General features: G+C 48.4%; 1 protein-coding gene across 3 annotated transcripts in view; it reads left to right on the top strand.

Moving 5' to 3' along the window:
* The window catches only part of DPYSL2 (dihydropyrimidinase like 2), a 109,038-nt gene that overhangs the window by 31,227 nt on the left and 54,857 nt on the right, over window positions 1–22,954 (top strand). The window contains exons 1-3 of one of the 3 annotated variants that reach the window (XM_033133636.1): window positions 9,425–9,772; window positions 13,066–13,154; window positions 14,809–14,993. In XM_033133636.1, the coding sequence (XP_032989527.1) occupies window positions 9,734–9,772; window positions 13,066–13,154; window positions 14,809–14,993 (313 nt within the window). In that variant the 5' untranslated portion in view covers window positions 9,425–9,733. Of the gene's footprint in view, window positions 1–9,424; window positions 9,773–10,242; window positions 10,365–13,065; window positions 13,155–14,808; window positions 14,994–22,954 lie in introns of those variants that run through there. The other 2 variants (XM_033133637.1, XM_033133635.1) reach the window with 2 other exon arrangements.

Here is a 22,954-nt window from a genome sequence, read left to right as displayed (position 1 = left end):
ATAGAGTAGGTACCACCAAAGAAAGAGTCAGTGAGTGTGAAGAAATGTCAACTGAAACTTTTAAAATGGAAATGTAGAGAGAAGAAAGAGAATGAAATGCAGTTCTGCACCGCTCTTCTCCGTTCTGGTTTGGAGATCACACGAATGTGCAATCTGGCCTTTCCAGCAGAGGAGGATTCAGGAAAGGATCTGCGTGAGGCTCACATCCTAGCTCTCCGCTTTGGCTTTGACCCTAAGGAGGCCTGAAGGGGAAGGGCTTCCTCACACTGCTGGCTTCCCAGGGGTCACCTGCAGTTCTGGTGACAACCTTCGTCATGCACCAGACCATGACTACTTCTGGCATTCTATAGGCCAAACGGCCAAATGACTTGATAAGTCAAACAAACAAATAAACAAAACAAAAAAAAAAAAAAAAAGAGGAAAAATCGGGGGAGGGCGCAAGAAAAGGAGCATTTATCTCAATACTGGATTGAATGAACATCTCACCAGTGGACTTGGTCATCCTTCCTTTGCCTGTCGTAGCTTCCTCCATACCAACCAATGCAGGTACTTGTCACACTGGATGATGCCAGTGCTGTGAAAGGTCCTTGGTTAAGCTCTCTGAGTTCATTCCCATTAAGGAAAAGTTTCTGGAGTCACGTCTGTAGATTCTAAAATTTATGTAACATTCAAAGTGTCTCCCAGAAAGGGCCTAATATATCTATGAGTAGAGGGTGGTGCTGGTAGCAAGCAGAGGCACCCGGTCCTTAGTGACAGTTCCGCAGTCTTCTCTAGTTGGGGAGAATGATTGTCATGAGTGCCCCTCAGTCCTCCTGGGAACGTTAAATGGATGAGGCCTAAGGCAGCATGGCTGTGAATTTTTTGCCCTGTAAGTTTATTTTAGACTCAAGACCCAGTGTAACTGTATTGTATAACTAGGACTTTTGTTCAAGGATCTTATTCATCTGTCCAGCCTTTACCTACCCATCCATCCATCCATCCATCCATCAGTCTACTCATTCATCCATCCATCGTCCATCTATCCATCATCCACCCATACATCCATTCACCCATCCATCCATCTATCCACCCAGCTACTCATCCATCCATTCTTACAAAATTTGTTGCAAGCCCCTATGCTCTATGCTGAAGAAAGAAAGTACAGCCTCTGACTCCAAGAAGCTTATTGGCTAGGAGAAAGAGACAATGTCCAAAAAAATAGTGCAGGAAACTGTTTCAGGCATTTGTCTAGGAGTCTGTACCGGGCTCTGTGGTGTACAACAGAAGGAGTGACCAGCTCTACTTGAAGGCTCAGGAATGGCTGCACGAAGGAAGTGACGGTGTGAGGGGTCAGAGTGGGGATGGATGTGCAGGAGAGGTAGAGATGTGAGTGCAGACACAAGCTGCAGGCAACTCGACACACGCAGGGAACGCAGAGGCTTATGTGGCTGGAGCATGGAGTGTGACATAGAGGTGCAGATAACACTAAAGGAAGCAAAAGAAATAGGCCGAAGCCGAAGTATTTAAAAAGCCTGGATATCTGCTAATGATTTTGGACTTTATGACATAGGTTTTGTGGAGTCTTTAATGCATTATAAGCAGAAGAGTAACATGGTCAGAATCGCACTTTTGAAAAAGTACCCTGCCTTCAGGACAGAATAAGACCCAGAAGCAGGGTCCTAGTTAATTAAATGGGAAAGATGGTGACACCTCAGATGACAGCAGTGGCCTCGGGTGACAGGAGAGAGGAGGGAGGGAGGGTACTACCTCCCCCTTAGTCCCTCAGGCCCCCAGGGATTACTTTCTTCCTCTCTCAGCCCGATCCCTTAAAGTGGCCATTTCACTCATTTATTTCTCAATTCCTAAGGAACAGAAGGGAACGCTTGAGTCTCGTGGATGAGTGTAGATACTCCGATTCTTCCCCTGGTTTGATTACATGTCCACACGAAGTCACCATTGATGTAGAATCTAGTTTAAAGGCCCACGTACATGACGGACAATCTCTTCCCAACACAACTCCAGTTGGCTGTTTATCCTTTTAATGATTTCCTTATCCACGTGTCCTTGTGAGGTCCCATTCTGTTCTCGAGGGAGACTGGATTGCTCAGAAGTTGGGTGGCAGTCAGTCTTTGGGTGGGTGACAGGGCCCCCAGGCTGAGGGCAGAGGAGCACAGCTTCTCTGGAGCCTGTGAAGCACTTGGTGTCCATGTGGCAGCACCCCATGGCCTTGCTGCTCACAGGACCTTGTGGCTTATAGGGGCTGCGTGAGGAGCTTGCATGCTTACCTCCCAATAACCCGTTAGTCTCCTTGGGCTGGCACATGGGGGATAAGAAACTTCTGTCAATTTGGAAAGAAATAGAGGGTGGGCAGGGGAGAGGGGACTGAGGACGGGGGAAGGAAGACCAATCTGATTAAGGGGAAATTCAGTGTTTCTTTTCATCTTTACAATATCCAAGTGGGACCACTTTCAAGAATTCACAGACAAAGCTAATAAATTGCCCGCAATGAGGTCTCTAGGGAACCTGTCCAAACGAATGGGCAAGAGGCATGGAGTGTTTCTAAATATGTAAGTAGTTCCCAGTATTTGAACGTGGCTGGTTTTTTAAGAGACAAACTCCTGAAATATAGTTTACACTCTCTAGGCACATCGTTCACTCTTTTTCTTGGCCCGTTTTGGAACTGACACAGCTCCTGAATGGAGGAGGTCCTAGATTGATGAGGATCTGCTGTATTAACTGGGTGTAGTGAAGCCTGTGCCAGGAGGACGGGCTTGGAAAGAGGACCCCAACTGCTGTTACCAAACTGGAGCTGCAGGTGGGGCTGAACTTTTTGACAGGCAGGCCTGATGCTTTTGGAGGACAGATCCCAGCGGGAAAGGATTCTGCATGCTCTGCCACGGATAATTGGACCCCAGGCCATATGACCCAATCCACTGAGGTGAATTCTTGCCATCTGGTGTTTTAAAAACCTGAGGTTTACCCGAGGGAGACAGAGGTGAAAGGTGGGGCCTCGGTCACCTAGGCTGGTGGCTGGCACGGTGAGGCAGGGCCAGGAGGGAACCTGCACAGGGTCGTTAGAGAGACTCTGCCTTGCTTTGCTTCTTCAACTCCTGTTTGTTGAACATTAGTCCTTTCATGAAGTCCTTGCTACTAGAGAACAAGGTGGCTTAGGGAGTTTGCAACTGAGAGGTAGAGACTAAAAATACCCAAGTAAGCAAATACACAAAAATAGTTTCAGCTGGTGACGATTGCTGTTGAAGAGACAGTGCTCAGATAGGGAATAGTGGCGAATCTGTGGGTGGACTTCAGACAGGGTGGTCAGGGAGGGTCTCCCTGAAGAGGGCTTTGGAGGGCGAGAGAGAGCCAGCCCTGCAACCAATGGGAGAAGAGAGGGCACTGGGAGGAAACAGAGGGAGACCAGGGTGCTGCAGGCATATGGGTGGGGGAGCACAAGGTGAGGCTGGGAAGGAAGGCCGTCTTGATAAACAGTTTGCTTTTCGTTTCTGCAAGCAGCCTGCTTTGTTGTCTGAAATTCTGCCAATTAGAGTGGTCCTCTTTTAGCACATGAAGGGTTCATTGCTTATTCAAATTTTGTTGTTAATTTATCATGTTCCCAATGAAAGGAGAGCTGGGCCACTGAGAGAAACTGAGTCTTGTTGGGTGATGAGGAAAAAACAGAGATGGAGAATTAATTTGTGGACGAGGGGAAGCATCTAAGGCACGCATACAGGTCCCAGCGGACTGACGGAAATTCTGGGAGCCTGAGTGGCAGCCAGGAACTGTGAAAGTGGTAAAGAAAAAAACAGTAGACCACCTAGGCCCACCTCTTTCACAAGCTGGGTCCTGATTTCTGCTAAGCAAGCACTTTATCATTTAATGAACTAGCCCTTTGGGCTTGAGGCCATCACACAGATCTGGATTAGAGTCCAGCTCTTGCTCTTGCATGAACATGGGCCTGGAACAAGAGGTTCCTTTGAGCTTTACTCTCCTGCCTATAAAATAAGAATGAGATTTTACATAGTAAGATTTTGGGGAGGATTAAATAAGATATATTTACAGTACTCAGTGCTATACCTAGACTATGGCAGGTGCTCAGTAAATGTTAATTCCCTCTTTACTGACTACATAACAGTGTTTTCCTAGAAGGCAGACAAGTTAGAAAGATCGTGATGATAATATTTACCAGTCTTTCATAAGATGTTCCCACTGGGTAAAGAGCAGGGCCATCGATGTACTTTGAGGAATGGGAAAAGTCTTAGGTAGGGAGCGAGACCTCTGTTTTAGTCCATGTTCTCTCTTCTGTAAAAGGTGGTTGGGAGTGGTCTAGTGGCTGGAGGTAGACTAGTTAAAAAAACATTCCTGGGCCTTATCTCTGGAGATGCTAATCAGGTGGCCTGAACAGATTAGATTCAGATTATTCCAACAAAGAGGTGAAATCACTCTGGGTGATTCAGACCCAGGAACACTGGAACAAGGCCCTTTTCTAGTCCAGTGTCACCAGCCAGACAAGAACGGAAGGGACCCAGTGCACTTTCCTCATGCGCCACCAGAGGGCGGGCCTGAGATATGATGTCCAGAGCAAGATGCTGTCTGTCTCGGGCTCTGCAGAAACACCCCAGGGAAAATGTGTGGTTCCCCAGGACGGATGATGTGCAAGGTAGGTAACACAGGGAGTATTTTGGGGGACTGCGTTCTAACTGGAGGTAAGAGGAGAACACCAAGTGTACTAGGTTCTGTGAAGTGCACCCTTGCCCTGTGGATGTGGACAGATGAGCCTCATACCTTTATGCAGTAAGGACTTCTTCTGGATGCTTTCACAGCCCCCACTGAGTTGACCAATCGTCCTTCTAGTTTCAGCAAAAGCAGCATCTGGCTCGGACAGCCAGTCACTCCTGACCCTCATCGGTCACCACTGCGTCCCCCCTGGTAAAGAATGCACCTCCTGGGCAAGCGTGGATCTGTTGGGCGGTGGTTGTGCCTCTGCAGACTCTGACCCTTCAGGGTTACATGCCCAACGAAAATGACTGTTATGGCCTGTTTCCATCTACAGAGTAGAGGATATCGCTTCCAGCTCAAGTGTCCTAGTCAGTGCCCTCAGTTTTTGGCAAGGAATTCCTGTACCTTCTCTTTACCACCGCCTTAAGCTGAACTCTGCATCTGAGGCTGCATCTGAGGCCCCAGCCTTTGGCGTCAGTAGTACTGCAGTACTGCGGGGACGCAGGGGTTTCTCTTCTTTGTCATACCTAGGGTCCGTTCTTTCTGTCAGGGATTTCTGTTTCGGAGTTTCCCTACTCTGTGACATCCTGAACAGTAAACTTCTGCAGAGGCCCCGGCGAGGCCACAGAAGCAGAAATGATTACTCCTGCTTCCCAAAGGGGGAAGATGAAACCAAGCACAGGGACAGGCCTGGTCCGGGACGACGCATACTGTGCAGGGTGCTGAGGAACTGAAAGCCGCCCATCTGTCACCCCGCATGTCTGAGTGACAGCATTCCATCTCCCCACCCCCAGTTCCCGGCAAATTGTATGATGCAGACATCTTAAAAATCCTCGTTGGAGGTCGTCACTCGGACATCTACCCGTGCATCCCATTTTCCCTGAGTCCTCACTCTGCCAGGCCCTATATGAGGGTACGGCATGAGTAAGACTTTTGTATGATTTCCTGGTGTCTGTGAGCTCCAACTTTAGATGGAGGGAAAGTAATGCTCACCGAGTTATGGTGTTGGTAAGGCCAGTATAGCCGAGGTGGTATAATGTGATAAATGCTATCATGCAAGCAAGTACAAAGAATAAAGAGAGGATGGAAAGGGAACAATTGAAGAAACTGGTGCTGAGAGGTACTGGGGATGCCTCGTATGACTCTGGAGTGCAGTGTAGGATTGGATGCTCTCTCCCTGTGTTTTCTGAGGCTTGGTGGCAAGTGGCCGTTTTGTTTAGTAGAGGCGTAGCTTAACATTCAGGCAGCTGTACCCATGCAAAGAATAATGAGCCGCATGATGAGAAGGTTCTTTTGGAGTTTCAGGGTCTTGCAGGAGAGGAGCTAGACGGCCAAGAAGGAAGACCCAGCCAGGAGACAGTGCTAAGAGACACGCGAAGTGGGGATTTTGTTGCCATCAAAACTGACCATGGTAGTGACAAGGACAAAATCTATTTTCTCTTGTAAGAGCAATGACAGCGTTTATTTACGCACAAAACGTAGAGGGCTCCCACCCTGGATCAGACAGGGCTCTGGTTCCTGGAAAAAGAGGAATGCAAACGGTATGGCAGACATATACAGGAGGTGAATACAGGAGGTAGTGCTTCAGGCTTCAGGGGACAGACTTTATCGGGGAGGTGAGATTTAAGCTCACGTTGAGAGGAAGTGTTGAGGAAAAAGGGATGGAAGTTTGGGGAAGAATGCAGAACAGGGCACAGATTTGAGAAGTGGCAGTGTGTGTGTTGGTGCACGTTTGCACGCACCCCAAGCATGGGGATGGGGGTGTCGGTGTCAGGGACAGGAGATGAAGCTGCAGAGGAGGGAGGCTGTGGTCAGAGTCTGATACTCACCTGGGTAGAACTCATTCCTCGTGCTCATGCATCTATTTAGGCAGGTTCTCCCTTCCCCCAGACAACCCAGAATGCTCAGGAAAGAACCATTTCATGAAATGGCTGTCATGTAGTCACCACATCTTGCTCTGTGTAGGTGCTGGGGGAAGAGTATGGGAAGGCAGGGCTTTGGGAAAGGGTCATAATGTGGAATAGGCTACCTTACAATGCTTTTTCATGTTTGACATGCATGTCATTTTTTAAAAATTCAGAAAAATCATACCTGAGAATTGATTGAAATATTTGGTAGAGGGATAATGATTTGAAACTTTACGAGAAATTTTCGTGCAGAGTTTGTCAAGACAATGTAAAAAAAAAATAGTGTATATGAACAAGTCTGTCAGTGCAGAATGGGTGGAAAATCTCCTCTCCCCCCTTTAGTTTTCTGCATTGCATTGAGCGGTGAGTGTGGTAAGAAATGCAGATTGCGAACAGTTCTTTTCCTTGGTTCACTAAAATTATTTGCTATCTTCTATATGCCAAATACTCTTAGGCTCTATCTAATCAGAACAGATCAATCAATTTAAACCTTACATCTTTGGATATTTATGAGTGGAAATGTCAACTGTCATGTACTAGGAACCTCGTATCAGTGGCTATAGAAATAAGACTGACACAAATAAGACTGGACACAAAAGTTCTTGGGAGCTTTTATTGTAATGCAAAATATTCAATGGCAAATTGGCAAATATGGTATAATTACATCTGTTACGATCAAACAATTCAGGGTCAGGAAAATATAACAAGAATGTAAACAAACAATATAATTAGAGGTTATTTTAAGTTAATTTGACTCTCATTTACTTGCTTGCCAAGTGGTATTTTTCTTATGATTTAATAGGACACTTGTCCTCCCCCTGGCCGCCCCACACACACTGTTGGAACCTACAGTCGGCTTTCCCAGGTTGCAGGGTCCATTATATGTTTCCTCAGACTTACAAACTTGAACTCCTACAGGCTGACGCCAATACTTGCTGACATCAACTCACTTTGCTCTTAGCACATCACATGTAAGGGGAAGTGCTCCTATTTTATTTTCAAGATGCATAGCTAATTGGAACTTGAATGAATTAGCCAGACAGGAAGCTTGCTGCATTCCTCAGCCCCTTTCTGGGACTTTAGAATTTACAGGAGCAGGAGTGAAAGGGTGCATTTCACACCTTCTGGACAGATAACCATCCCAAGTGGCCAGATGCAGAAAGACATTATTACATGGACCCACAGTAGCCCCAGGATTATTTCGTGTTTCTCTGGCTAATCTTTGCTGAGCAGGTGTGAGCCAATTAAACAGATTCCCCCGCCCCCCATGGCTGCTTGAGGGCCTAGATTATGCAGAGATTGATTCTATCTCGTTTGATCTCAAAGCCACCTAGGTCTTTGGTTTGTCTGTGCTCTTTGGTGTAGTCTGTGCACCAGCGTGGGCAACCTTTCAGAGTTGACCCCTGGTAGATTGCTCAGGATCAACTGGACCAGCCTTTTTTCCCCTCTACGGGGATTCTTACAAAGCCAAGGGGCCCAAGGCCTGTTCAATTGCTAGCCCCAAGAAGGGAGGCCTCGAATGCTGTTTTAGGTATGACTAGTATTTCTGACTGGGGAGTCAAGACTCCCTTGTGCTTTTAACTCTGATTCCGGGAGATTTTCTCCGTGACTCGGTTACCCCTTCTTTTGGGGCAGAAGCTTTCCTTTCTTTCATTCCTCCTGCTTCTCCAGTTCATCTCCTCGCTTTTTGCCTCATTAAAAGCCTCATAATTCTTTGGGCTCCTTGGGGCGCTGTGATCCCAACAGCTTTTCCTCAACAGATATGCAGGCACCAACGAAATGCGACTACTCCCCAGCCCCACAAATGGGTCTAGGTGGGCGTGACTGTTAAAGAGGGCAGTGCCTTAGGTTGGACCATTTTTTGCCTCAACTTGCGGTTGCCATTCTCCCCTGCCCCTAAATTCCTTGTGGCCCGAAGGCACAAAGGGACGGTTCAGGCGAGGGTTTCCCATCCCCAGCAGCGTCCTGCGGCCTTCCCTGGCTGCCTCACTTCTCTACTGGGAGAAGGAAGGGCGTCAGACTTTCGTTTCTAGCTTCCAGCCCAGCGCCTGCCCTCGGACTCCACTTCCAGTCTCGCCTCGGGCCCGTGTCCCTCCCCGCCCGCGGGGAGCCCCGCCGGGCGCCCCAACGCCGCCCAGCTAGCAGGCCCACGTCCAGCCGCCCCTTCTGGAGCTGGGCGGTGGCGCAGCGAGCCCTCCCCTTTCCTCCCCGCTCCCTTCCCTCCGCTCTCTGCCATTTGAATTCCCCAGTCGACTCCAGGGCGGAGGCCGAGTGAGCCTTCGCGAAAGGCGAGGGCAGCGGGAGGAGGGCTCCGGCGCCCCTCCCGGGCGGTGCGGCGCCGGCCGGCGGTGCAGTCGCGCGCTCGCCGCCAGCGAAGCCATTGGCTCCGCGCAGTCACCCCACGCGGGGCTGCAGCGGCGGCCTCCGCGGATTGGCGCGCGGGCGGGCATCCACCGGGGCGCGCGCGAGCGGATGCGTGCCGCCCGAGCTGCACCGAGGCCCACCTACTCCGGGCTGGGCTCCCCCTGGCCCTAATGGTCACCCCACCATTGTCCCTGCGATGCAGATGCTGCCTTTGGGGCTGCAGCCAGCCACAGTCCCGGATGCCTTGGCCTAGAGAAAGGGCGCGAAAGGCGCGCCCCCCGCGCGGGCGCCCGCCCCGACCGCCGCCCTCCGCGGCACACTGCAGCATTTCGCGCTCTCGCTGCGCTCCTCTTCCCTCCCGGCCTGCCTTATTTGCATATTCCACGATTGTGGCCAATCAGGGCTCGTCTCTCTCGAAGCGGATGGCTTTTGCCTGGGAGGAAAGGGAGTGGCTGGCGGCGCATGCGCCGCGGTGGCCGACTTGAACCGAGGCTTTTATTGCTGTAGTTTATTTCCACCCCCTTCCCTCCTGTTCTCGCTCTCTTTCTTTTTTTTCCGCCCTAGCTGGGGCTGTGTTGGAGAAGAGGAAGAGCGACAGAGGATTGCATTTATTCTTTACGTTCCTGGAATTTGCTATCAGCAAGACCAGCTTAAGCGTTGCACCTTTTTCCATCCTGCAAAAACAAAACAAAAATACCAAGTCTCTTTCCTGGCAATTTTTTGCTTTAAAGCTGCCCTCTTGAAATTATTTTTTTCCCAGGAGAGAGATGTCTTATCAGGGGAAGAAAAATATTCCACGCATCACGGTGAGTTTGGTACTTGGTAAATCTGCGGTCGGCCAGCAAGCAACCTTTTGTGGGACAGAACATCTAAGGAATTTTTTAAAAAGAGGGGGAGGAAGAGGGACCCAACTTTCCCCCCACCCCCCGGTAGCTAAAGAAGGCGATCGTGGTGGTGGGAGACGCAATAATATAGAATTGTAAGCCACATCATTTGTAAGGCATTAAAATAGGAGCGTTGAGTGCATTAAGGTCGTCCTGGGTAGCGCGCCAGACCCGCTGTATCCTTTTATTGTCAGAGCAAGATGCTGCAGTGCTGGCCTGCGGGGTGTAAGCAAATGGATGCCAGATTGAATATGCATGGTTGAAGCTCGGATATTGTTCTCCGGACTGCGTGCTGCGAGGCTGGACTCCAGGAGCTGGATGAGGAGATGGGAAATGGATTCTCCCTGTGTCTCCCGCCCCCACCGTAAAGGGCTTTCTGGAGCCTTCCTCCGGTTTCCTTAGAATTTCAGCCTGGAGGCGTAATGACAGCAGAGGGATGCTGAAAGGGCAGGGTGTACCAGGATGATGTGGAAACGGGAAGGAAAAACAGGGACGCGGTGATGAGCGGAGAAAGGTGGGGACCAGGCGTGGGCTTTTTGTTGACCAGGGACCGGTTTTTGGTGGCTCTCTTGGCTTTTCCGCCGTCTGGTTCGGGGCTGGGACCCTGGCAGGGCTTTGGACTCTCTTTCTTGTCTCTTTCTGCCTCTTCTGCAGCCCGGGAGACGTCTGTGTTGGCGCATACAAAGCGGGCTGGGAGGGTGGGCGTTGGGGACAGCGCCGAGCCGGGCTCAGGGAGGTAATGGCGCTGCGCGACGCGCGAAGCAGATGGCCCGTCCCGGCCTCGGCCAGACAATAATCACGGCGGCTGGAGGTGCCGTCGCAGCCCTGGGGCCTGGGGTGGTTAGTTTGTAAATCACGAAAAACACATCTAAGCCATGAATTGGCGATGCTTCGGCCATGAACACAGGTTCTTGCTCCCACCGCTCCCCTGCCGCCAACCCTCTCCCCATCTTTCCAGGAAAAACCTCGCCAGTCCCAGTTCTCAACATCCCCAAATGAAGCCCTGGGGAGGGAGGGAGGAACGCGAGGGAAAAATTCATTGTTATATAATGATGTGCAATTGCAAATGGCCAGCTGATTGCTGGGTAGAACCCAGCGCTGAGGCAGAGACCCATAGAATCTTTGAAAAGTGCAGATGTGTTCAGTGCTGGATTTGAGGGCGCGCTTTCGTTCTGGTTTCCTTCTTAGCCACGGGGACCCGGCTTCCTCTGGATACACAACGGGCACACCCATCTTCAGGAGAGAGATGTGAAAACAAATGCGCAGGGGAGGGGGCGTGTGCCCGGGAGGATTTTATAGGACGAGCTAGGCAGTTCTACAGCGAGGGTGGATACTAGCTTTTTCTGGAAGGCCAAAGACCCAAGACCCCCCAAGGGCAGTGCGTGATGGGACCCGACGTTCTGTGTTCTCTGATGGGAGGAAGGAGTCTGGGTAGTGGGGATGTGGAGATTTGCTGCAAGCCTCAGATGATTTGCTGTCTTCATGAATGAAAAAGACAGTTTCGTTTTGACAGTGTGGGGAGAAAAAAATTCAAAAAGCAAAAAACAAGACCGATTTTTAAAAGAGCGCCCCCTCTACTCTTTAAAAAAATCTGGTTGCGTGATGTAGGACCTATATAGCATGGTTTCCCTCTGTCCATCATCATGGCCAGCCTCTTATGTAAGAAGCCTTCTGGAAGGCACTAGAATGAACGGGGCTGTGATGTTTCATTTTTTTCCTTGGTGTGATGATGTTGGCTCCGGATTCGCAGTGATGGCTGGGACAAGTACCACCCGGCTAAGAGAGCAGGTGGTGAAGGGCAGGGCTTCTCTTTTCCTCCCTAGCTGTATTCATCCCATCAAAGCCGAATACAGAGAGAGAGGGAGAGAGCTGAGAAGACAGGAAAGTGCACTGGATTATTAGGTAACCTTGGGCAAGTGGCTCAACCCCTCTGAGCCTCAGTTTTCTTTATGTCATGGGAATAAGGATCTGGCTCCATCCGCCTCAGATTTGTTGTGAGGCTTGGGTGACATGGTGTACACGACAAGATTTTGTAAAGGTCTTTACATTTACTTTATACAAGTGCAGGAATTGTTGACTGTTTTATTTCCACTGACTTTCCAAAGTCTACAGCAAGATGAAGGACCGACCCTAAAGTGTACAAAATTTAAATCATCTTAACTGGTTTTCATTATGTTAGAGAAACTATAAACACTTTCTAACCCCATGTGCGCATTTATGTACAAAAGTATCTTTACTCCTGGGTTTGTCATAGTTTATATATTTTTTTTATTACAGATTCGCTATAATTTTCTTGGTAGGTGCTAAATATAAATAGCATGTGCTGAGAATGTTGTTTTGTAACTGAATTTTGAGTTAGCCATTGTCAAAATGAATGCCATCCTTTGAAATGTTTTGCATATTAAAAGGGCAGTTTGTGGTTCAACTTATTACATTTCAACCCAGTCTGAAATAGTGTTGAATAGGTGACTATACATTGAACACAGAATTCCATCAATAGCCTGAGTCATAATGTAACATTTCTGTGCATTCCTGGCCCTCCTGTGCTGCTTGTCATGTATTTTGTTGCAATTAAAATATAAGTGTATTAACGATCTCTAGTGGTGTTAGATTTTAGAACTTGCCATCTCATCTACTTTATTATAAAACTTTACTTTTTGCTTAAAAGCTTAATAGTTAAAACGGTGCACACTTGAAGTTTTTTTTCCTTGTTTTCCGCAATCGCTGTGATTTACCTTAAAGAGAAATACAAATATAAAGAACATACTGAACTGGAACCTTGTTATGGAGGAACCAAGTGTGTTTGTGTAGAGTTTCCCATGACAACAGACTTTTGGTTAATTTTCCCCGACAAAAACCTTGCCAAGAATTGACTTCCCTACATGTGGGTGTATTTGTTTAAAAAATGAAGTTTATCCTAAAGACATTTAAAAAAGTATTGTCTTTGGAAAGAGGGTTTTTTGTTTGTTTGTTTTTTGTTGTTGTTTCTTTTTAACCTATAATAAGCTTTGAGCTTTGCCATTGTGTTTTGACTCATGAGGTGCTAAATAAGTTGCCACATACAGGTTCACTTTTGTCCCTGAACCTTTCCAAAATTGGCTCATTTTGAGCATCACTTTTGAGTAGGGAAAATGTGTCCTTAACTCATTTATTTTAGTATCAATGTTTCTCATGGGTCATGTATACATTGTGACTTTATTATATCTTTGTTTCAGAGTGATCGGCTTCTGATCAAAGGAGGTAAAATCGTTAATGATGACCAGTCATTCTATGCAGACATATACATGGAAGATGGGTTGATCAAGTAAGTGTAACATTGTATAGATGTGTACCTTCCAGTATTCCCAAGCATTACCTCTGAGTCACACACATAGTATCAAGCTTCCGTGACTTCAGAGTGACTTAATATCTGTTTAAGCCCATTTTGATTGGTGGTAATTAGTGAATTTGAAAGCCACAATTAAATGCACACCCATTTCCTTACGCATTATGTAATTTACTATTTTTAATCCAGGTGACACAATATCTTCTTGTTGCCAGCTCAGATACTTGGTTTATGATCTATTGAAATATTAAAGGTTTTTTTTAGAATGTAGTTGTTTGGATGGCTTGCCCAGTCGAAGGACATAAAAATGGAGTACAACCTCTTTTAGCACATCTGCTTTCTGAATCAAGAATCCAAGTGGTTGGGGCCAAAGGACACCAAATTAATTACCAAGTAACACAGACAAAATACTGCCTCATCCCCGAGGGAATTTTAGGTTTCATTCTGTAAGTGCAAACAAACACCAATAAGACTGCCCTTATGTTTACTGTGTGCTGTGTTACTAACAACAGAGCAGTTACTGCATTAGGGTGTTTTCGGACTCTAGAGGGTTAAGTGAGCTGACTATATACCAGTATCCTCATGCCCTTCTGACTGGGACAGCTCACAGGGCTCTGGAGAAATAGCACATCTGTTTAAAGACAAACACTGTAGCAAATGACATCTTTTGAATAAGCAGCATTCATCAAGTACTATAGCAAACCAGTCCTGAGGAGTGGAAAACTAGAGTGAATGTGTCTGTTGCCTGGAAACTCACACCCAGATTTATGAACCTAAAATAGGTCTTCCCATTTCCACGTTTAATGTTTTCTCCATGTGTGTTTGCTTGTGACAGTCTCAGCTCCAGGCTCTCAAATACCATGACTTGCCTGTTCCATTTTCCCCTAGTTAGCAGTCTGTATGGTCTGGTTTAGCAGAAAGACCCCGGCCTATAAGTGAGCAAGCCTGCTATTTCTAGTCATCATTAATTTGTTTTTGAACTTCTATCAACTCTTCCTTGATTACTTAAAAAAAAAAAAAAAAAACTGATAGGAAGATGTAGCAGAGATATTTTTTAAAAATTGGAAATCAATGCATGTCCCCAGCATAATGAATATTAACTTTTTTGCTCTTAATACCTGAGTTGATAATCCCATACTTCCCAATTTTTAAATCATTTCAATCATAGTATGCACTTTTTTCCCCCTTTGTTTTGTTCTACCTTCACCCTTCCACCTCTATTTTCTCTATGTTGCAAAGGATCTCTATATTTGTAAAGTGCAACCGGGTCTGGAGGAAATTGCCATAGGATAATGAGCTCAGCTGTGTGTGTTATCGAGTTTATGTAGTGGCATTTTCTGTAAATATCTTGGGGCCTTGTTATCATTTGATCTCAGGGATTTTCTGGTAACTAAGCCTCCTTGATCAGGCCTCTGATGCCTTATTTGAGTGTTGTTTTCTAGTAAGGGCGGCATTGCCTCTTAACTGGGAGTAGGGAGTGGGGAGTGAATATATTATGAATGATCACAGTAACGGGAAGAGTCTAGGGAACACAGGGGCAGGTCATTGAGGGGTTGGAGGAAATGTCTGTCAGCTCCCATTTGATTTGAGGACATTTCATTTACCACAATCGTCACCCACCCTGTTTATTTAGGCAAATAGGAGAAAACCTGATTGTGCCAGGAGGGGTGAAGACCATCGAGGCCCATTCCAGGATGGTGATTCCTGGAGGGATCGACGTTCATACCCGCTTCCAGATGCCTGACCAGGGAATGACATCCGCCGATGACTTCTTTCAAGGCACCAAGGCAGCGCTGGCTGGGGGAACCACCATGATCAGTAAGACAGCTTAAAAATAATTATCTTAGCGCTTGGGAACTTTTATCGTTTGAGCATGAGTCTGTGCTGTTGGCCTCTTCTCAAAGTTGCTGAATCGAGCAGTGGCCTTGCTCTACCCCTTCAGGGGGTGGGGGGGGCTAGTGGTTGTCTTGTTTCCTTCCTCACCTTCGCTGTCCAACTCTGAGTTCTCCTGTTGAACTTGAGAATATGGTTCTAGAGAATTTTGGTAGGATAAAAGGAGTGGATTCTTACTTTCTTTGCTTGAGAACTTTTGTCTTCCTTAGCCCAAAAATGTGATCTGATTGTCGTTGTTTTGAAAATACAGCATTCGGAGTAATCTCCAGAGCTGCTATTATAGTTTCGAGTCTTTGCTCATAAGTATTTTTTGATTTTTAAAGAATTCCTGGCGGTGAATCTTCTCGGAATGAAGATGGGGTATAGCAAATGTTCCATCAGCAATCTTTATTCTACTGACAAGAAAATCAAATGGGGGCAATACTTCCTGGCCTGAGTTTGACATACATGGAATTGGGCAGTCCTGTTTGGAGAAGGACCTGTAGCTAATATTAATTTTCATTTAGATTAGAAAACTGCTTCCACCAACAGCTGGAGTGCAAACACGCAGAAACAAGCCATTGAAATGTCCTTCATGTTTTGCTCTGAAGGGATTTATACTTTTCATTTGGCCACATCTAATGTATATTTCCTGGGGTTCATAGCGTACATGTTAGGGGTTTGCTTGTGAATGGTGAGTTTCCAACATACCTGCTGATTGTCGCTTTGAGAAATATTTTGTTTTTGCGGAGGTAGGCAAGATGCACAGTGGGTCTTATCAGACACATTTAAAAACATTTTTTTATCCAAGAGTGAACGTCAACATACAGTCTGTCTTAAAAGCTAACAGTTCATTTCAGAAGAGGGTCAAAATGAAAGGAACTCAGGTATTGATGATATCCTTTAGGAAAACCAATCTTAACTTGTTATTTTTCACAATGATGGTCTGTTGACCTGTGACTTAGGGTCTGTCTCTAAGCTTCCTCTTTTCTCTCCTACCATCTACAAGAATGTTGCCCAGCCATCCCCTCCTAGTCTGAACTCCCCTACGTTTTAAATCACACACTCACCTTCTCATGTTCTCTCAGTCCTGCTGTTCTGTGTATCTGAAAGATTAGGGACCACTCTCTTCTTTCAACTTCCTCATCACTGCCCAGAAAGAGTCTCCAATTTTTTTTTTTTTAATAGTCTCCAATATTTAAGCCTTAGTACTTCTTTCTTGCACACATCACCTTCTAACCTAGTGGGTGCCATTTTCAAGGGGGCCCTCCACATATACCTGGGGACTCCATTCTGCCATTTTGAGTGGTGTCTGTCAGGACTCACTTGGCACCACCGGGCATTTCCGCCCCTCCTCCAGAGCTGGCTGTAGAGCCACACTGGAGCTTGGAGAATCATAGACTGTTTGGTGTCAGCCTGGAAGGTCAAGTCAAGGTTATAATCTGGTATAATGCAGATGAGGAAAGCAGGATTTTTTCCCTGCTTGCTGAGCATACATTTTGGAGTTCATATGGGGGCCCTGTAGGCCCTTACCTTGGTCACAGTACTGGTAAGCCACAACGGATATTTCCTGAGTGAGTGGTCAGTGATGTCTGTCCCTGGGGGAAATGCCCTCCAGACGGGAGTCTGCCGTTCTGGTCTCCCTCTAACACTAACTTGCTGTGTGACCTTGGGTAAGTCACCTTTGTACTAGGTGACCCTGGATGAACTTTCTAGCTTCCACATTTGGCAAGTCACTGAGCTCAGAGACAGAGCTGGCCTCTAACCAAATGCACTTTGTTCAACAGATACAGAAAAGCCCTGTTTTGTTCTCATGTACTTGAAAGACCCCATCAGTCTATTTCTCCTAACTTTCTCATTCCTGAATGTGCCTCTGCACTCCTCACACATGTCCCATTTTTTGGTTCCTCTCTTGCTGCTTTTCCCTTTTCTGCTTTCTGTCCCCTTCTGCCACCGCCAGGTGGGCACCTCCCTTCTTACCGATGTCCTGACTTTCTCTTCGGCCTTCTTTCTCGATGGCTTGGGTGTCTTTCCCTTCATTGCAGGTGATTACTTCAGTGCAGGGATGAGGGACATCCCCAGGAGTCCAGCACCTGGCCTATGCGGCCCAGAAGAGTCAGCAGATACCCTATGGCAAATGGGAATGAGGGAGAAGTGAAACGTCAGACTGCCCACCCAGCTCAATTGGGCAGAATGCGATCACATTTTAATGCGCGGTGTGTAATACAGTCAATTAGGCTGAAGAGTAGGGGTATTTGAATGAACAAACCCCATAGAATAAAAGTCATCAGAGGTGGTGGGGATGTGGTCGGAGTTGTCACACTCCAAACTCCACTGCTTTTACCGCTTGAGAAAAATATTAACTACTCTTGCAAATAACCAGCTGAGGTTACTATAGAATTTCCATTCGCCTGCCCTTCCCTCAGGACATAAGTGGTATAATGCAGATGAGGAAAGCAGGATTTTTTTCCTGCTTGCTGAGCATACATTCTGCATTGCTTCAAGTGAGTGAGTGGCTGGGGCTGCTTTTCAGAGAGGGAGCCTTGCCAAAAGGAGCTAGTTGAATGTGACTTTATTGGTACCTATGACTTATCAATTCTTTAGTGAGCATTGAGGCCAGAAATAAATGCTTGGGACACTTGGAAGAGATTCAAGTGCAAACATGCAGAAACAAGCCACTGAAGTAAATTGGCACAATACAGCCCACCTCCCCTTCCTCCCGCCTTTCTGAGTGTTTCCAAGCTGTGTCACCTGCCCCTGCTGTGTGTCTCCCACGTCATATGGGACCTGGAGGATTTGTTTCTGTCTGAAATGGCACTGCCTGCAGAGGAAAATGCAGGCGAATATTCCCAGTTTGAAAATGGACGTGACACGTCAGCAGCAGAAAATAATATTATTGCCGTCAAACAGAGCCTCCTATTGAGACTTCCACAGTGAGAGCTTTGTAAGGAGTACTCAGTGCAGGGCAGAGGGAGCACCCTTTGCCCTTTCCAGCTTGTGATGGGTGGGCAGAGGCTCCAGACGTGCCCTGTAGGCGGCATCTAGACCGGCTGAGGGGTTTCAGTCATCTCATCTGGAAAATGAGGAAAGTTGTTACAGAGATTGACTTGGAGGCATCAGAACAGCACCTGGCTGTAGTAGGAAGCACTTGGACGAGGTAGTTACTATTCCATCTCACGTGAGGTGCGAGCAACCCCCCATCTCTGTAGATGCTCCCCGCCTCCCTCCCCCGTCTCTACTGTCTCACCAGAGGCAGAGAAAAGAGGCTGCAGCTGCAGGAGGGTCTGACCTGAATATTTGCTGGGAGCATGGCTTCTCCAAGTGTGGTCAGCAGACGGTGTACCCTGGTGTCACTTGGGGTGCATCCTGGGCCCCACCCAACCTATTGAAGTAGTAGGGAGTCTGCTGGTGGGATCTGTGAATCTGCATTTGAAGCTGGTGATTGTTGTTTGAAAGTATGGGGGTCCATGCAAGATCTGCAGACTCTAGGTCTCCAAGAACCTACAGCTCAGACGAGAGCCTGACTGTCATTGCTACTAACCTGAACTCAAGGCTTTGCCTAGAGGGCATGGAGTCCTGGGCACAGCACACCCAAAGGGGCATCCTCCCCTGCCCCTGTGCCCCACCATACAGCAGGGATCAGGATGGGACTTGATCACAGAGACGGTGAGGACAGGTGGTTGCTGCAGCTCTGGAAGGGCCCTCTCTCCTGAACTCTGGACTTGTCACTTACCTTCTAGAGGTGGCTCCCAGATGTGCCTGAGGCACCTCCCTGCAGCCATCTCCAATCAGACTCACCATTTCTCCTGTACTCTTGCCTCTCTCCTGGTGCCCAGCTCCAGAGAGGGCTGCCCTTGTGGTTGTGCTGGCTTGAACCCACAGAGTCACCCTGTGCTGAATTGAGTCAATTTTGTGTCTGTGTTACCTATTACACCCGTTCCTTTACTGCCCCTGACTCAGACTTCTGTCTTCTCCCAGCCTTCTGAGAAGTCCCACTGCGCCTGCTGTGCTGCCTCTGCAGCCCGGGCTCTTTCTCCAGCACGGCCCAGCGTGGATCATGCCTCTCCCTTCTCTGAGGCTCTCAGCGCCTCCTCTTGGCTCTGACAATGCAGCCCAAGTGCAGAGTCCTCCATGATGTGGCCCAGTCCTGCTGCCCAGCCTGGACTCACCTCGTCATTAAGCCAGAGATGCCCTTCCTTTCTTGCCTCTGCCCTGGGACTCTTCGTTAACCCTTCATGGCCCAGCCTAGGTGCCACCTTTGTTCCGAAGCCACTGCTCAGTCCCCTTCACCATAATCTGCTGTTTCTTTGCATCTTGGCCAACCTTGGGTTTTTTTCCCCCTTGGCCTTTTTGACATCCATCCTGCATTACAGTTTGATCAAGGTTCCTCTGTCTCTTTCATTTTAATATTCCCCACCCACCCAGCAGTGTCACTCCTGAGTTACTCCATTAATGTCTGCTATTGCATGCATGCATGAATGAATGAATGAATGAATGAATACACTAATGGGACCTGGTTTTCTGCTTCATCTGAATGTTATGCTAGAAAACTGAGAATCCTCGGCTGGGAGTCTGATGGTAATCGTGTCTGCTGCCACTTCAGCCGTGCCCCCATTTCTGCTGCTCAGCCACTGGGTCCCTGCAGTGGGCCGCTCTGTTGCAGCAGCTGGGGGAGAGAGGCAGGAGGGGACAGTCCAGAGCCCACATACCAGCCTGAGGTGGTTGATAGGGACCCCTCCCTCCGCCTGGATTGTCGCTTTGGAAGGCAGTGGGAATAGCAGCTCTTGCTGGCCCTCCTGTGAGAGCTTGCATATGAGCGCACAGCGTCAGATCTGTTTGAGAAGTGGCCCTAAGCACCACGGCACACTCCGCGCTCATTTCCTAAAACCCCTTGGGCTTGTCCTAGTTCTTTCTAGAGAGCCTCGCCCGTGGAGGCAGGAGGCCCGAGACATAGGCGAGCTGGCTTTTCATACCCTGCTGGCTGGGCTTTCCTGAGCAGACGTGGCTCCGTGTCACTGCGGCACATCCACTGCTTGTTATTTTTTCATCCACGTGGCAGTTGGGTTTGCTCCCTGTTTCTGACGAGTACACGGGTGTGAACACACACACTGTAATGTGAATGTGTCTGTAATTGATACTTTGATTATTCCCTTTGCCTCATTCATTTGACTCGGGGTAGAAAGTGTTTGCACCAAAGGCTGACCACATCAAGCTGAAGTTTCAAAGTCCAGGACCGGAGTTACCGCCACAAAATCTGCCCGTGGCCTGGCGATTAGAAAGCTGCGTTATGCGATGGCACTGTCCGTCTGCCCCTCCTCGAGTCTCCCCAGGCTCCACAGGGGCGAGGTCACACATTTTGCTTAAAGACACGGGTGCCTTCTGCAAGCAGACGCCCCAGGACGGGGCTCGCTCAGGTGTCGCAAATCTCCACCACGAGGGGCTTGACTGGAAGAATCCATCCACTCCTGGGGATATTTTGGGCTCATCACCGAATTCCTGGTGCTGAGCAGAGGAAGAGTGTGAAAACAATGATGAGTCCTGAGATAGAGCGCAGCGGTACCCGGAGGCCCCGCATGCGACACGCGCTTGTCTCACGATGGAGGCTACTCTGTTGGGCTCGACCCACCAGCCTCCTAGCCCGGTGGGGGTTAGGGTCTTCCTAGGCCCTTCCAGAAGCGAGGACATTCCTGTTTGGCTCCCTGAACCCTATGTGAAGGACATTGTGGCAGGTATCCTCCTCTGCTTGGTGGTTTCTTACCAGGTTCCTGACTCGAGAGCTGGCAGCTTTGGAAATCACCCCGTCCCCATGATGGGGGTGGGTTTTCTCACCTCTGAAGGTGGAGCCTGCATCCTACCCGATCCAGTCCTGACTCTGCCTGTGGGTGTTGTACACAGAGCTTGGAGAGTCTCCGTACTTGGATGCTTCCCGAGCCTGTTCTCTGACTTTCCATAGACAGGATATGTGCCGACTGTTGGGAACTTGCTGTCAGTCCTGTTGCCCAGAATGACAGCTAGAGCCAGGAGAGGCGTGGGGGAAGTGGAAATGTGGGGCTCCATGAAGTCTTCCTAGTCTTTGGACACGAGGCACAGGCGTTCAGCGGTCAGTATCCCATGGCCTCCCGGTTCCGCGTGGCTAGAGGAGAGCCTACATAACACTCCCATGTCCAAGGACGCCCTTGTTCTGTGTCCTCCCCGCCACCACACACACAACCTGGCACATGAGACTGATAAAGGCCGGCCTGCTCTGGCTGGAATGGTGTGCTGTGGAGGACCCCAGATGCTCACCTCCTTTCTCCCTGTCTTCTCCCTCTTGGCAGCCCCTCTGCCTCTGGGGAATCCTAGGGCTTGGGGAAACACAGCTGGGAAACCACCCCATCCCCTTACTGCCTTCCTCCATTGCTTACCTTCCCTCCAAAGCATGGTCCCTGCACAGCTCCCAGGCTGAGTTGCAGGGGAAAAGTGTGATTAAAAGGGACATACCCACTTAGTCATTAAGAAAACTAACAACACTGTACGTTTTCAGTGGGTTTAATAATACCTCCTTCTGTTTATGACAGGAACCAGGACAGAGTACCCATTTCATTTTCCCTGCCTAGGTTTGCATTCGTTTGCTTTTCGTGAGAGCCCGTAATAGGTGAATACTCTATCTTTAAAAAATGAATGGTACACCATATTTTAAAGGAAAAAATGCTGTTTTTGGGAGTGGTTGGCCAAGGGATTTGCGTTTTCCTACCTACTGTCCATAACCCTGGCCCCAAATTACTCCATTTGGGGTCCTCTCCCCTTCTTTCCCTTTTTCCCTCTTTGAGACGATCTTCCTATTTCTTCTCGGGGGAGAAGGATTATTTATTTGTTTGGCTTTTGAGGGCTCTGCCTCTGACTTGCTGCTGTTGTTGGGTGAAGCCATTTACCCAAATTCCTTGCTTTTAGTCCGTCTTAACGGCCATGGTAATGATATAGGGGCATTACAGTGAGTAGAAATTAGAGTTCTCTCTGGTTAACCCATTTGGGAGGCTTTCTTTGACTGTGACTAAATGTTCCCCTAATGATAGAGAGGGGGCGGCAGGGGTTGGGTCTTTGTGGCCCAGGCTGACTATCTGGTGGAGGGAATTTTGCAGTGAGCCAGTGCTGTAGTTACACACCTCAAGAACACGCTAGCATCCCCTGGGGAGTTTTCATAAGGTACAGAGACAGGAACTTCTGATTTCATTGTTCTGGTGGGCCTGGGTGCGTTGGTCGTTTTAAGCTTCTGCCGTAAGGGATAGCCAGCGTTAAAAAGCCATGGAGCTAAGGTGCTTGCTCCAACAGCTGGACTTTTGCTGAAATTGAATGTCTGACAAGGTTTTCTAAAAGCTGGAGGCATCACATCTCTGCCCTCTCTTCCCTTTAGGAGGAAAGGCGGATTACACTGTCCTGACCTGGGGTGGGTGGATTCTGCAGCCAGGTGCTCTCCTGGTGCTTATGAAGCAGGGTGGGCAGAGCGAAGGGCCTCCTCCTTCAGTTGCTGTTCTTGGTGCCCTCTGGTTTTACCTGGCTGAATAGGGCACTGGTTAGGACATGGAGGTGGTGGCACGAGAGATGGTGAGCAGGAATCGGGCTGGGCGGTGGCATGAGAGGGAGTGCGGAAGGTGGAGTGCAGCTGGAATGAGCCCTGCTGTCCCAGCTCCCTGGGCCACCTGCTGCGCTGGTTTCCCTGAGAAAACCCTACTCTCTTTAGGTTGAACCAATAGTGTTTATGACCTAATCTCCCTCTAATGATAGGTCAGAACTGGAATCCTTCCTTGTGGGGAGCCTGTGAGGGAAAAATCCAAAGAGCCTGGTAATAACATAGAATCATAGGCTCTTCAGGCAACCACTGAGATCTTCTGTCTCCGCTTCTCTCCCAGCTGGGTGAAATTGACTGGACC

The sequence above is a fragment of the Rhinolophus ferrumequinum genome, chromosome 18 (assembly GCF_004115265.2).
Source record: "Rhinolophus ferrumequinum isolate MPI-CBG mRhiFer1 chromosome 18, mRhiFer1_v1.p, whole genome shotgun sequence".
Classification (NCBI taxonomy): domain Eukaryota; kingdom Metazoa; phylum Chordata; class Mammalia; order Chiroptera; family Rhinolophidae; genus Rhinolophus; species Rhinolophus ferrumequinum.
Note: the sequence above shows the minus strand (reverse complement) of the source record. Positions and strands in the feature narration are given on the sequence as shown.